This window comes from Vespa velutina, chromosome 17 (assembly GCF_912470025.1).
Source record: "Vespa velutina chromosome 17, iVesVel2.1, whole genome shotgun sequence".
Lineage (NCBI taxonomy): Eukaryota > Metazoa > Arthropoda > Insecta > Hymenoptera > Vespidae > Vespa > Vespa velutina.
In genome coordinates, this window is record NC_062204.1 from 3,107,222 (window position 1) to 3,123,165 (window position 15,944).

Here is a 15,944-nt window from a genome sequence, read left to right on the forward strand (position 1 = left end):
GAAAAACTTCCTTAATCTAAATTGTATTTTTACGCGAAGAAACATAATTTTTGTTTTCTATCTCTTTACGATTAATAGTTCATAATATAATAAAATATTTGAAAAATAAAAAATGAAAAATATTAATATGAATAGTATAATGTCATAGTTATTGGTTATATGAAGATTTTTTATATAAAAATTATTTAGAGAAATATATATACAAACTGTATATATGTAAACTGTATGTCTTTTATTTAAAAATGATTAATAAAAACATAAATTATGCGAGTAATATTCTACTATAATATAATATTTATATACTTTGATCATATTTCTTTTTCGATCAAGATAACAGAAAATACTGCAACTTCAGTGTTCAAAACTTCTCATAATTAAACTGTATGATGAAAACCTATAGAAAAATTTACAGTGTTTAATAAACATAATTGTACCCATCGCTTTTTAAAAAGAAATATAATATAACAATAATATTAATAGATTTATATCGTATGCAATGTTGAAAGTATCTAACCGTTGGGCAGGTACCATATACGACATTACAATATTTATACAATTAAGATTTCTTATTGCAATCTTCTAGAGAAATGTTTGTTTGCATATTACAATTTTTGTGTTTATTAAAAAAATCGTTTCATCCATTAGATTGTTATATACAGCACCTGCTTTTTTGCGATATGAATTATTGCATGGCACATTTGTTAGAAAGAAGATCTCTTTCATGTTGCATACTCTTTTTATTGTTTGTGTTTGTTTGTGTCCAAATGCCCGCATTTTAGATTTTAATATAATAATTCCTCCAATAATTTATAATACATTTCAATGCACCTCACGTCTATTACTAATACAATAATTTTGTCTTGGTATAACATATGAAAGGTGTCTAAAGCCTGGCAGGCATTGCTTAGCCACTTTACACACTTTGCTAGAATATTTTTACAATTTACAAATATATTTGATACATTTTCGAAAAATACATTCGCGCCACGCACGCATATCACCATTCTTTTTTTTCTTTAGAGAATATTTTTTTCCTAATAAATCTGGAAACAGGTTAAAAACTTAAACGATATAAGCCTTAAACAAAGACGATCGCGATGAGAATAATGGTGATAATAAAATGATAATGATGATAATGATAATGAAGAAGATAATTATAGTTGTAATAATACTAATAATAATAATAATAATAATAATAATAATAATAATAATAATAATAATAAAAACATATAATTTAAATCTAATAATGGTATTTAATGTACAGTAAACTGTTATTGGCTCTATCACTAGGTGTCTATTATCTATTGGAAAGTATTTGTAATGTTAATCATATATAAAATGTTGCCTTTTTTTATATAAATCATTGTAAAATAACAAAATTCTATTAAATTTCATTACAGAATACTTTTTTTGAGTAAAGTATATTATAATAATAAAAAAGAATCCTTTGTTATTTCTAAACTTCTCAATATTTACAATGTATTACAAAAGTTGGAACTTCATAAAATTTATAATACACATTGAGGCCAAAATCTAAAATACATAATTCTGTTATTTTATACATCTCGAAAACATAGAACAATGCATCATAATTTATTTTCTCTTATCGTAATTGATCTACATTTATCTCATCGTATTTGCTCTACATCAAATATAAAAACAAATTCTTTTAAACAAAGAATTAGCAGTACATTACTGTTCACAAATTTTGCCCTTAAAGATATGACATAAAGATATGACATATATGTATATATATGTATTGTGTTTCAGATCAATTGAGGTCAATGAGAGAATTCATCAAATGCAATAAAAATCTATTTTAACTAATATAAAAATGATACGCAGAAAAAAAGAGAAAAAGAACGATTGTTCGATAATTGTTCGACTTTGTAGCCCAACTTAGTATTTATAATATTTTTTCTCTAGTTTCTTTATATATGCAGTATATAATTTTTATTATGTTCTTTACTTTACTTTCATTAGAAAGGAAATCAGTTAATTCAAGAGGACAAAACTTAGTAACAGTACTGTACAAGCATTAACTATATAATGAAAACAAAATATTATTATTTATATGTTATGATATACAAAAAGGCCTCTGGAACCTGAATATTGCTATTTTTATGACCACTATACGCAAATATTCATATAGCTAGGAATATATATATATATATATATATATATATATATATATACTTTTATATATATATATATATATATAGTTTTGTATATATATATATACTTTTATATATATATATATATATATATATATATAGTTTTGTATATATATATATACTTTTATATATATATATATATATATATATATATACTTTTATATATATATATATATATATATACTTTTATATATATATATATATATATATACTTTTATATATATATATATAAATATTTGCAAACTGAAAAAAATTGAACCAAAAATTATAAATAATTTTTTTAAACATGATAAAATAATTGCTTGTATATATAATGTGGAAGAATTGTATATCTAAATGTCGCACTGGAAATAATAATAATAATAATAATAATAATAATAAATGAAATTAAAATCAGACTTAGATGTACAATGCAAAAATATGTGCATATAGCAAAAACAAAAGTTAATTTTATAAATATTTAATAACTTCGAAATTATATGAATTGATAATTTTTTGTTTTGTTTTTTAAAGTATTCTGTTGAATTTTCTGTAAAATCATATTACAGTGAAATTTTTAAATGATCGGTTTTGGAACACTTTAGGATATTTTAAACGTACTTGATACGTCTGAAACCTTGTTACATGTATGTTTGGACTTAGTAAATATATATACAACATAAATATTACATAAATATGCTTTGCCAATTTTACAGATAGCAACTATTTTGCAAAAGTAAAAAAGAAAATAGATATTAACTTTAAGAGTTATACGTACAGGAACAAATATTTTAACAGCTTCTGCTTATCATAAACAACAGATTTCAAGGCGCTGTTATGTGATGCAAATATGTTACAGAAAATTTTTAACACTTTTTACGTCATGTTATGAAAGTTCTGCTTCTTATATTTTTCGATTTATCACTTTAGATTTTCACCTTACATGAGATTATCACGATACAAACAGCTATGTGTAACTATATTCACATGTGTCTCAATATACCACTATTTTTATATCACTATAATGGCAAAGTTTGGGCTTTGATTGCTATACCAAAAATGCATATAATACATGTTTAAAGTGTTTAAATTTTCACTTACCTCAATACTCTCAATAGCTCATTTCTATAATTACAGTTCCTTATTACACTCTTGTTAACTTTATAGTTCATCATAATATTATCCAGTTTAACAGTTACCCACTGTTCTTCAAGTGTATTATATAATTCTTCAATGTGAGAGAAAAGTATGCATATATTCAACAATTGTGTATGCCACTGTACTCACACAAATATTATGACGTTAAATAACAAACAGAACCATACTGTGTAGCACCACTAAGACGATACACTGTTTATTTGCATATTACAAGACACTGTTTGCAAATTGCTTTCAGTGTTCTGTATAGGCACCTGTGAATCTGAAGTATTAATCGATCCTTCAGTTGCACGCACAGATGAATTATGAATTTTCATTTCTTCTGCATGATTTACTGAAGACGATGACGACGACGACGACGAAGACGAAGATGACGACGACGACGACGACGACGATGATGTTTCTGTTGGATTTGATTTTAGTTTAATTTGTTGTTCCATATTATCAATCTCTGCCCAAATACTCCTAACTTCTTTAAATAACTGAAGAAGAAAAAAGTATTTTTAAATAAATCGTTATTTAAAAAAATGATATGTAATATATAAATTATTTACTTGATTCAACCAAGTTTCATCCGCTAATAACTCATTTAATATTATTGTTGTATCTTTATTAGGATCAGTTGATCTTTTATCTGCCACTCTTCTTGCACATTCCAAAAACATAAGATATTTTTGATGAGCTACTTTATTATATAGAGCTACCTTAGTTTGGCAAATTCGACATAGCAAAAAATCCTATAAAGATATCAGATATAAAATTAAAAAGATTAAAGTTAGCAAATATTTTATATATTTACAAATATTTTATACACATACTTATGAATATATATATATTATACTAAACCTTTTCTTGTGGTACTTTTGGACCAGGAGGTGAGCCTTCCAATGTGGTACTATTGTATGGCTGACCATAAAGTAAAACTCTAGCATAAATTTTGATTTGCTGACAACCAGCACATAATTTGTTTTTATATTCAGAAGATGGCAAATCTTTTAATACATTAAGACATGGCCATGTAGAGATTGCGGTTACAAAATTAGATCGCCATTTTGTGGTAGAAAGAAGACGTTGTTTTCTCTCATCTGTTACTTCATCGACAGTTTTAACATTGGATAAGAAATAATCATCTGGAAAAAAGAAAAAAACAAATTTTTATAGAAAGACGATGATATTCATATTATTGAGTAAAAATTTTTAAGTAATGTTTTAACCTTGTTCTTGAAATATCTCTGTTAGGAAATTAGAATCCAAAGCTTGTGAGATCAATGTTTGTATGTACACTTCAAAATTGTCTTGATATTTTTCAGTATCCTTCATGAACTTATTTATGCATTCACTGAGAACAAAGAGAAACAAAAAAAAAAAGAAAGAAAAAAAAAAAAGAAAAAAGAAAAGATTACCAAACTATTTTTCATTTCTTATCTTCATTAGTTTTATAATTTATTATAAAGAATTCACCTGTCATCAACGATCATTTCATCCCTTAAAAATTCTACAATAGTTTCTAATTTGCCTTGTTGCCAAAACTTAACTGGCACTTGTTGATAAATATGCCGATTTTGTGGAGCCCAACCAGAATACTAAAATTATATTAATATTTATTATAAACATTTATTAATTTTTTTTAATTATATTATTTTCTAATATATATATATATACATATATACACATATATTCTTTACCGTGGATATGTTTCTATATAACGTTTTGCCATTGGACTTAAATGGCTCATATTTTTGCAATAATGTTTTCCCATCGATTCTCCATAGAGCTGGATACTTTTCATCTAGATCTGTCTTGATCACAACAAATTCACCAGACTAAAAATATAAAAATCTATACTTATTTTAATATTTAAAAAAATATTTGAAGAAATAAATATTATAACTTGTGAATCATTGAGGATTCTAACAAATACATCAATAATATTAATAATATATTTATTTATATGTTATCAGGATAATGTAAAGAAAGAAAGAAAAAAAAAAAAAGAATAAAAAAAAATAAAATAAAAAAAAAAAAATTATCACATTTTCAAAATTGCTGCATGCAATAATAATGATTCTGATTAAACTTGTATCAGTGAACTTTCCTCAATGGTAGTGAAGGTAAATTAAAATATAGAAGGTATATTAAAATATTAACAAAGTACCTTAAATGGAGATATATCAATGTCCTCATCACTGGCAGAGGTTATTAATTTCTCATCTATTTTAGTTGAAATCTTTGCAGAATTGCTAGAATTTTTTGAATACACTTCATGCCTTTTTCTGACTGATTTTTTTGAAACAATAACTTCACCAGACGAATAACCATCTTCTTCTAAAGTCTTTTTATTTTTCTTTGTAATTAGAGGTCGTCCACGTTTCTTTCTTTTATCTTCTTCATCTCCAACTAATTTTACTGCAGGAGTCCAAGCAGGATCAGAATCAGAATCACCTTGTTCTTCATCATTATCAAAATAATCTATACCCTGTTGTCTATCTAAAAATTGTTTTACTGATGTTTTTTCCTTAGCTTTTCTCCTAGATGTTTCTCTTCTCGGGGGTAAAAGTAAAGGATCCACTAAAAAGAATATAAAGATTAGTTATTAAAATTTATACAAAACATATTTTAACATTACCTTCTTCAAGTTTCTTTGATACTTTTGTACTTGAAGTATGAGTAGCTGCTTCTGCTGCTGCAGCAGCTGCAGCTTTTCGTTTTCTATCTGTTGGTCCTCCAGGTTTAATAGGTCTTCCTTTCCTAGATTTACCTTCTTGTTTTGGAGTTGTAATATCTGCTGTATTAGTAGTATTAGTAGATGTTTTCCTTTCTGTTTTTTTAGGTGGAAATAGAAAATCATCATCACTAGTAAATCCATCATCGCTCGAATCAAAGTTTGGTTTTTTCCTTTCTTTAGGTAATGGAAAATATCTAGGATCATTAGCATAATCAATTGCTGGTGTTTCTTTTGCAGGATTTGGTTTTTCAGTTTGTGTCTTAACTGTTTCTCCATTTGTGGAAGTTTCTGAAGGTTTACAAGGCTCCATAGGAATATATGGTTTCGACCTACTCCATGTTGCTTTTCTACCACCTCGTATTGCAGGTGGCGGTGAAGGATCTCTTTCACCTTGTAAAAATTTCAAATAGCTTGTCATAAATCCTGAATTTGGATCTCTACCAGGCCGTTTAAGATCTTTGTTCATTTGATTCATAGTTTGCACTGGCTGTTGATTTTGTTGAAGGAAGCCTAATTCTTCTTCTATATTAGGAACAATCACTTTAGGTTGATCATCTCTTATTTCTTGATTATAATTAGTATTTTGATTTACTGCATTTTCCCCGAAACTAATTGGAGTTATTTCAACAGAAGATTGGAATTCATGAGTATGATGTGGATGATGTCCTGGAGGTATATGAAAAGCTGGAAAATAAGGAATAGGAGGTGGTGCATGATGATGTGGCACCATTATAGATTGATGTTGATGTGCTGGATTTCCTACAAAATTACTTGAATGATGCAGTGTTGATTGAGAACTAAATGCAGCAGGTGCACTTGTAAACATTTTTGAGGGAGGTGGAGGCAAATTCCACCTTTCAAAGTCAAAATAACCATTTTGTTGTTGTTGATTTGTATTATGATGTGCAGGAGGTGGTATTCTACTTAAATATTCCGTCATTGTTGCGGTTCCTGTAAGTTCATTTAGTGTTGATCCATGGCCTCCCTTTTCTGAACTTTTCCTCTTTTTGTTAACAGAATCTGCTTTGCGTCTTTCTTCTACTTGTTTTTGCTGATCATTTAGAGCAGTAGGGGCTGCATGCTGCTGTTGTACTTGACAGGAACTTTGTTGTAGAGTTTGTAAATTTTTTACAATACTCATTGGATCTCCTCTACAGCTACTTAAATCTTGTAAAGTAACTTGATTGGAATCAAAATATGGTTGCTGTCTCTCAGAAACATTTAATACTCTTTGTACCTGTTGTTGTATAGGTAATGTTTGAGTATTTATTTCTGTGTTACCAGTTGTATATACTGCCACAGAAAATTTTCTATTTGTGTTTGTTTGCCGATTATCATTTTCCCAACATATTTGTTGTTTTTGTGTTTGAGAGAAATCTTGTTGTTGTCTATCATAACTTTTAGTTTCTGTATTATAAGTTGGCTTGTTATTTTCTGTAGTACCTAATGCCCTAGTTATCACTGAAGAATATGCAACTTGACCTTGTGATGCAGGCCGAGGAACAGTAACATCAAGTGGTGAAGGTGGTGTAACTTGCTGCTGTACCGTTGCTTTGTACTGCTGTCCACTAGCACATTGATTTCCATTATTTTCTGTATGTTGTTGCAATGGTGAAGGAGAAGATATTGTTGCCATTGGACTATTATACATTGGATATGCAGGACTTGGTACATGCCCTAACGGACTAGCTTGTGAATGCGCTTGTAAGGGACTTGGTCTTCGTGGTACAACAACACCACAGTCAGGACCATTTTGAGTCGAATTATTGGAAGAATAAGCAGAATCTGTAGATGCTGTTGATTTTGATCTATTAGAATGATGATACTCAGTATCACTTGCTGAATTTGTTATATAATGTCTATAAGGTGTTGTTGGTTGTTGCTGTTGATTTAAAACATGAAATTGTTGCTGCTGCTGCTGTTGTGGATGTGACTGTAAATTATTATTTGGTGGTGTCCTTTGGTTACTTGCAAGTTTACCACTATTATTATTACAATTTGTTGTATTATTAGTTCCATAATTCATACCACGTGTATCCATGATAGAAAAACTAATAGGCGACGACTGATTACTATCATGTCCTGCTTGTTCATTCCTTCTATGTTCACCATGATTACTTAATTCAGGATAAATTTTAGTTTGTGCTTTTGTTTGTATACTCTGCTGAGACGTAGATGTAGTTTTGTTTGGTGGAGAAGGAAAACCACTATTTTGTGTTGGTTGTTTATCTTGAGCTTGCGATGACACTGATCTAACGGACGTGTTTAAAAATATGGTTGTTGATGCAACAGATCTTGCAGATGGTTGTGGAATTCTGTATTCTTTACTAGGTGTATTGCTTGGTGTGGACACAATGCATGATTGTTGATGTTGAAGAGATGCTTGTACCTTACCATTTGAAGTTTGGGTCCCATTACCAGCTGTGTAATTATTTGTCAATGTTTCTGAACTAAATGTAGTTGGAACTTGTTGGAAAAATGTTTGGCTATTACCTCCTTGAGTCGTGGAGACTACTAACTTTACGTTAACATTTGGGGATTGAGGTCTAACATTTACTGTCTTTTTTGCATCTGGATAAGTAGATGATTTAAAATCTGCGGTTGAAACAGGAGTAGATAATTGAGAATTTATATTATTTATTGTTGGAGTTGCACTAAAATGAGCATTAAATGTATTTTCATAGGCAGCAGTGTTGGTTTTTGTGGAAGGTGGTCCAGGAGAAGATGCTACAACACTTTCATGTGGCAATATACCGAAAGGACTTGGAAGCTGGGCATTGTTCTGTTGGGTCCAAGCAAGAGATGATGCAGTAGGTGAAGACGATGAATTTTGATGTTCGAAGAAAGTTTGATGAGTTGAATTGTAGTTTTCTCTCAATGGAGATATTTCAGATTCGGTTGTTGTATTTTGTTTAGTCACTGTCACAGCTTGAGCTTGAGCAAGGACTTGTCGATGTTGCGTAACATAAGGCGACTGTTTTGAATTGGGATGGTGAAACAAAGGAGAAAAAACATCATATCCCACAGGGGGTGGAGACAGAAACCCCCCTGGGTTGAAGGGAGATGGTTGTCCCGCCAGAGTTGCTGTTGTATGTGCTGCTTGTAAAAGTAATTGCGATGTTGTTGATGGTACCGCTTGTGTGGCAGCTGTTGACAAATGATGCGATACAAAATCACTGTTGGTGGTTGAATTTGTTCCTTGAAATGTATTAGCAGTACTTCCTGAAGCAAGGCGGTTATACGATGCATACCATGGACCAACAGGATCCATTACCCAAGTTTGGCACAAGGGTGCCTAGCCTGCCTAGTCCACGTATGGCAGGCTTTCTTGCGTTTAGAAATGTTGGTGATACGTTTTAAATCAATCATAACATAACTTTCAATGAAAACTTTTATACATTTCTCTTTATAATTGCACATAGGAAACCATTCTATACACTTCTTCATATACATAAGAACTGATCATAAGAGCTTTGTTAATGTATTAAAAATTCTAAGGTAGGGCAGAAAGTTCTCCATTCTATCCTGTGGAATAAAAAAAAATTTGCTTATTTGTACGAATACATTGGCAAAAAGAAATATAATAAACAATTGTATAAAATCTTTCAATATATTTCTATGTAAAAGAACACACCTATTCAGAATTAAAGATCTTGAAATAAGATGTGGATAGGTTTTATTTGAATTGAATAATACCACATGATAATAATAAAAACTAAAAATCTTAATGTTGGTGTTGGTTAAATAAGCAAATATATGCAAGTATAGTGTGGATCAAAAAGGAATATTCTTTCACAGAGGTCAATCAGATAAAAGTGGTAAAAACGCTCGAGAAATATAAAAAAAACAAAAAAAAAAAAAAGAAAAGAATCAACAAAGTACGTTCGTAAGATAAGTTCGCAGGTATAATAGAAATTTAATTTTGTTCGAAACATAACCATCTTTAGTCTTCTCAGTAAACGATTTAAAAATATTAAAAGATAGATTGATGAATTGAAATAAGAACAAGAGATAGATAAGAAAAGAAAGAAGTGGGATTGAAGCTTACTTCTTCGTAAACGTGAATAATCCATCAGAATGCCATAGACGGTATCCGAGATTGTCGTCGAATCGAGCAATAAGCCAGCGTGTTCTCTGCAGGCACAGTATGATTCGTGTTGTCTACGATCGTCGAGTGTTAATAGCTATTTGTCCGCAAAACAAAAACAAGCACGCGCGCTCTCCTTGGGATCGACGAGCATCCATCGAAACAGCGTCTTTTCGTTTTGTCCTATCCAAACAACAGTATCCTTGAATACAGTATACCAATAGCTCACTGCTAGTGGTGGGTACTTGATCGTCAAGGAATGAGGATTGTCACGTTCTTCGCGTATTCTACAAATGTCTGGATAACGACGATTGTTTTCTTCGATATCGTAGAGCCGTGTGCATAGGTATTCGATTATGTTCGCCGGTGTACGAAGAGATACGATGTCTTTAAGAATAACACAGTAAATATGGCCACAGATACTTGGCCAACGCACGACACACGATCGGGTGGCACCGTTGCTCCGCTCACATGATTCGAGCGTCCGCAAAAATCTAAACATGCCGGGTACACCTCAAACCACCCGGCGCTTCTGCACATACACCGCGGTGAGATGAATTCGCACAGGCTCATTTATCGCGGGGAATTTAACGGTATTGCCCCCGTGCGCTCATTATAGGTCGCCATTTTAATCCAAGTCAACAATAAAGCACGCCATCTATCGATTCTATGTGTAGGAGGAAGGATCGCGCCTATATGTGTGATGTGAGTGTAGGAATAGCGGGAGGGAGGGGATGGAGATTAATTGGCGGGTTTTTTTGAAAATTTACAAATTCGCGAATCATATCACGAACGCTTTTTCAAACATTTATATAATTATCTTTTTTCTTTTTTAATTTTTCTATTATTTCATAAATAGAAATTAATGTATGTTTGTAATGTTAAAAACGCTGTAAGAAAATGTATATTATGATTAAATAAAATATTAAATTCAATCAGGAATATGTGTTCCATCTTCTTTCTATAAAAAAGCACAGAGGTTTCTCAGATAATTATCAATAGATCACATTCGCAATAATAACATTTATTAGAATGATAATGTAAGAATATATATTTATAATCGTTATGACAATAATAATAATAATATTAATAATTATAATAATAGTAAACTCTACTCTGCAATTTAGATTAATTTGTTATCAATTGTAATAATGATTATATCTTGCATAAATCATGTTAAATTATTACCACATAGTAGAGAAAGAAAACAAGTTTAATAAATTTAACAATTTAAGTTTTATATTAAAGAAAAAAAAAAAAAAAAATGAAAAGAAAAAGAAAAGAAAAGAAAAGAAAAAAAAATCTTATCTACATAATGGTATAAAGAAAAAGTAGGATTCGACAATAAGACACTTAGTTGATCATATTGCAAATATCAGATAACACATAGCCACTGCAATGAAATGAAATAATAATAATAATAATAATAATAATAAAAAAAAAGAAAAAAATAGTATACACAACTTATAAAACTTATGAATTATAATATATCTTTGTAGTACATTACAAATGTTCTCATATGAATTATCTATAGCATATATTTTATTAAAAAGACAATCAAGAGTGTGTCAGGATATTTTTATTATAACAAATAAAAAATATTCTTTAAGCCAAGTGGTAATATAAAATAGAAATATTTTATTCTAAATTGTGCAGTGGCAGTTTCATCCCTCTTTTGATATCTTGCAATAGTCAGATATTTCTTATTACTCGTACTTGGCAAAACGTTTGCATTTTACAAATCCTAAAACCTCCATTCATAATTTTTCATTATTATATATTTTTGCAAATTGGAACATCAATAAATTTTTATTTAAAATAAATAAAAGTCAACGCAATTTATATGATGGAAATAAATTAATCATTTTTTTTTTTTTCATTGACAATATTGATGCTCTTTGCAATGATCTTAAAAATACTAATATCCGTTTACTGATAATGCAATACATGTAAATTATCTTAACAATCTATAGAAATTAAATAAATAATCTATAAACTACATATTATGAAAATAAACATGTATTGATGGTAATTATTGTGACCTGACTTCCAATGAAAAATTTGTAAAGACAGTTTTATGATATAGAACATATTTAAGTATTAATAAATAAACAAACAATGCTTGGCAGCATAGGATGTGTAACTCAACTTGGCTTTGGTTTTTGTGAAATACATCCATATCAACACCTAATTACGGTAACGTTATAAAATGCAATATATGTAGGATGATTGGTATTGCTCTGTTTTATTTGTGTGTTGTATTTTATTTTAGAACATTAATGAATGGCTACCTCATTTGCATTTTACGTTGTTGCCATAGTGCAAATTTTCTATATGCAGTATTCAATAATTGATTTAAATGACTGGTTAAGTGTTGACTAATTGCGGAAAATTCTCTTTGAACACGATCCTAAAATATAAAATATGAAAAAATATATTGCATTAAAATCAAAAGTATACAAATAATGTAAATTATACATACTTCAAATGGCTTAAGTTTAACCGAATGAAATCTATGTAAAGCTTCATGCATCCTAATTGCTTTCTCTTCAAGTTGTGGTGTTGTAGGTGGAAAACTTCTCCAAAAGTGCCTTAATAGTTGACATATACAAACATATACATTACGTAATTCTGTTTCCAAATCCTTTGGTATTAACTCTGCAATAAATAATCGAACAATTCATATAAATTTATTTTATAGATTTTATTATAAAATACCAAATATTTGGGTAAAGTACCCAATATATATATATATACATATATATATATATTTACGTCCAAGACTTTCTTCTCTAAAGCTTTTCATAAGAGATCCACCGGGTGTCAATTCTCCTAAAGCTGATACAGCTGCAGCTGGACTAACTAATGAAGTAGGAGCTTGTCTTGGCAAACCATTTCCTGAAATCCAAGAAGCTGCTTCTTTTTGTAATTGATTTACTGCCATTAAAAGTTCATCTGAGGGTGCTTCTGTCATTCCATATCCTGGCACAGGCCCATGCAAATACCTATCTACATGTGTTAAACATAATGGCGCACCATTATTTGTATTTGAGTCACAGCTAGCATCGAGGTCATCATAAATTAATTTCTCTTGTATCCTAAGCTGTAAAAAGATAAGATTTATGGGAATTTTTTAATATTCCTTTAAAATGAATATTATAAAGTACATGGAGAAAAAAAAAAAAAAAAAAAAAAAAAAAAAAAAAAAAAACGTTCTTACCTTTTTATTCTTTGGCTGGATATCTGGTTGATCATTGGTGGAAGATTTGCTTACAGATGGCGTTGATCCATTTAACTGTGGTTGAGAATTCTGTGTAGATTGTTTAGTAGTGCTAGCTTTCAAAACCATAATACTATGTTGATTAAATCTTTTGATCATACTTTGATGAACAATATTCCCTGAAGTTTTGTCGGATTTACTTAAGCCACTTCCATAATTTTCATCTAATGTTTGGTCCTCAAAGGAAGTTATATCAACCAAAGGATCATTTATTCCAGATTGAATATCTTTTTTAAGTTCTTGATCATCTATCTTGGCACATTCGGTAAATAGATCCTTGGTCCCTGCATTGATACGATCCCGATGAAAATAATGAGACTGAAAGAATTTTGTCCAAAAATCTGCTTCCGTCATTTTATGAGGTACATTTTCTTGATGTTTTCTTTTGACTGCTGGATAAGTTTTAAATATACATTCTATAACGTCTATGGTTAGATTATATTTCAGTCCATTACAACCATCGGTCTGTGGTTTAATATCAGCCTAAACATTGAAAAAATAATCGTTTGTAATTGAAAACAAAAAAAAAAAAAAAAAAGAGAAAAAAAAAGAGAAAAGATTTATTCTTCTATTTCAAACATAATAAACGACAAATAGTATAATAATAAATTGTCTTACTAAAAAAGCACCATTGACACCTATCTCTTGACGTTGAACTTTCTTAGCACGTGTGTATTCTGCAGCGTGTTGAGTCCAAAATTCTTCAGATGTAATAACTTGCGGTATTACTAAATCACGATATAATTGTAACAAGACAGGATTTTCTTGTAACATTCTGAAAAACAACATTACTATGATATGAAATATTACAGTAAATAATAGTATAATAAATATTACCGTATGAAACAATAGCAAATAAAAATAAATACGAGTAATTACCTGTTTTTTTCTTCTAATTCTTTGTTTACTTTTCTTTTAAATTTTGGTAATAGTTGCTGAAGTAATTCTTTGACATCATCTCGATCCTTAATTTGTGCTTCTTGTCCATTACGATTTACAAAATGAAACGTAGACGAGGATCCATCATGTAGAACCACTTGTAACTGTATTTTTGATTTTCCTTCAGGTGATATCTTTTGTACTAAAAACATAAATCATTAAAAATTTTATTTTATATTTATTATTTATCTTTTAAATGAATAATCATATCGACAAGAACATCTATGTTAATCACATATATCGTATTATGAAAATAATATTATATTATAAAATGTAATATCAAAATTTTGAAAAACATATATAATCATTTAGTAAGTATACAAAATATTTTGTTAATGAATATTCCAAAAATTTTGACATTAACTTGAACAAAATATAATTCAATTATTAATATAATAATGATAAATTCATTAGAGATACAGCACCTTGATTTTTTTCTATTCATTTATTAAACATTAATTTGTTAATTACAAAAACGTTTAAATTCTTACATTTAATGTCACCATATTTGTGACTGACAGATACAGTATCCTTATTATCGAGCATCCAAGCTATTCGTTCATTCATAACATATAATGTACCATCTCCCTTCTTATAACGTACTTGTCCCACTTGCATTAAAACATCTTCCGATGATGTAGTCATGGTGGATGTGATATATCGTATAATTCTTCTAAGATCAATAGATTATATTCTGTAAAAGATAAATCATAGTAATGATTTACTACTATACATTGAAAATAAATTAAATTTTTTAGAATTTACAAAGAAAATATTTGTTCGATCGTATACATAATTTTGTGATATACATTATGTTTTTATTAAGATATTATAATGCAATAACATTAGAGAAAGATTATATTGTTTTTATTAGATTTATTTTGACCAAAATAAAAATGAAAAAATAAAAGAAATAAGTTACATTAAATCAAGACAAAGTTGTGAACATCAGGTATTATAAAAGTCTATTCAAGGTTAAATAATTAAAGAATTATAGTTAACTAATTATGTCGTATACAACAAAGGAAATAAGCCTTGCGTATGCGTGTGTAGTAGGAAATACGTTGTTCTATATAGCGACACCGATTTGTTTGTCATCATGTCCTTGAGTACGACATTGCAAGGAGAGAAGATTCGAAGAGAAATTTATTTAAATGAAATGGTGAAAAACATCAACCGGACTCACGAATAGTAATAAGCTCCGATATGAATAAACATGTATGATAAAATGCTGACTATGTCTCTCACAGGGCAATACCAAAAGGATGCGGCCGTGGTACGCACTTAGAACTTGTAATTTACTTTTATCGGTAGAAAACTTGTATTTTACACAATTCGAATGATTAAATAAACTTTTCTAATTCACATAAACCAAAAATACGATGGAGAAAGGGACATTTACCGGTAGTAAAGTGCGAAAGAGCGTGGAACGATATACAGTCCTGACGGGCGGCACGGCCATGTGCAGAAACACACATCGGTGGACGCATCGCGAAGCGAAGACGGCTACGGACGGACCGTCGGTACAAATAACACCATCGACCAGCTGAAGCCGGTATACTACGTTAATCAACATTCCAACCGAGCTATTGTTTTCACTTC

The 15,944-nt window shown here is 29.5% G+C and overlaps 2 protein-coding genes across 5 annotated transcripts; both read right to left on the reverse strand.

Moving 5' to 3' along the window:
- Nucleotides 1-2,417: 2,417 nt before the first annotated feature.
- LOC124955053 lies at nucleotides 2,418-10,793 on the reverse strand. The gene is made up of 9 exons (XM_047508901.1): nucleotides 10,085-10,793; nucleotides 5,938-9,561; nucleotides 5,467-5,879; nucleotides 4,997-5,134; nucleotides 4,773-4,894; nucleotides 4,526-4,650; nucleotides 4,158-4,441; nucleotides 3,866-4,048; nucleotides 2,418-3,793 (listed from the first exon to the last, which is right to left on the reverse strand). Exons 2-9 carry the CDS (start codon nucleotides 9,305-9,307, stop codon nucleotides 3,491-3,493), a joined length of 4,938 nt encoding a protein of 1,645 aa, XP_047364857.1. The 5' UTR covers nucleotides 9,308-9,561; nucleotides 10,085-10,793; the 3' UTR covers nucleotides 2,418-3,490.
- A 797-nt stretch (nucleotides 10,794-11,590) lies between these two features.
- On the reverse strand, nucleotides 11,591-15,896 carry LOC124955054 (general transcription factor IIH subunit 1). Of its 4 annotated transcripts, none has more exons than XM_047508902.1 (8): nucleotides 15,745-15,896; nucleotides 14,834-15,036; nucleotides 14,283-14,484; nucleotides 14,022-14,178; nucleotides 13,344-13,886; nucleotides 12,899-13,226; nucleotides 12,606-12,781; nucleotides 11,591-12,533 (listed from the first exon to the last, which is right to left on the reverse strand). In XM_047508902.1, the coding sequence occupies exons 2-8, from the start codon at nucleotides 14,985-14,987 to the stop codon at nucleotides 12,411-12,413; spliced, it is 1,683 nt and encodes a 560-aa protein (XP_047364858.1). In that variant the 5' UTR covers nucleotides 14,988-15,036; nucleotides 15,745-15,896; the 3' UTR covers nucleotides 11,591-12,410. The 4 variants fall into 4 exon arrangements, with proteins under 4 accessions (XP_047364858.1, XP_047364859.1, XP_047364860.1 ...); XM_047508903.1 differs by lacking the exon at nucleotides 15,745-15,896 and adding an exon at nucleotides 15,529-15,734; XM_047508904.1 differs by lacking the exon at nucleotides 11,591-12,533 and having other exon boundaries at nucleotides 12,612-12,781; nucleotides 12,862-13,226.
- Between the last annotated feature and the right edge of the window lie 48 nt (nucleotides 15,897-15,944).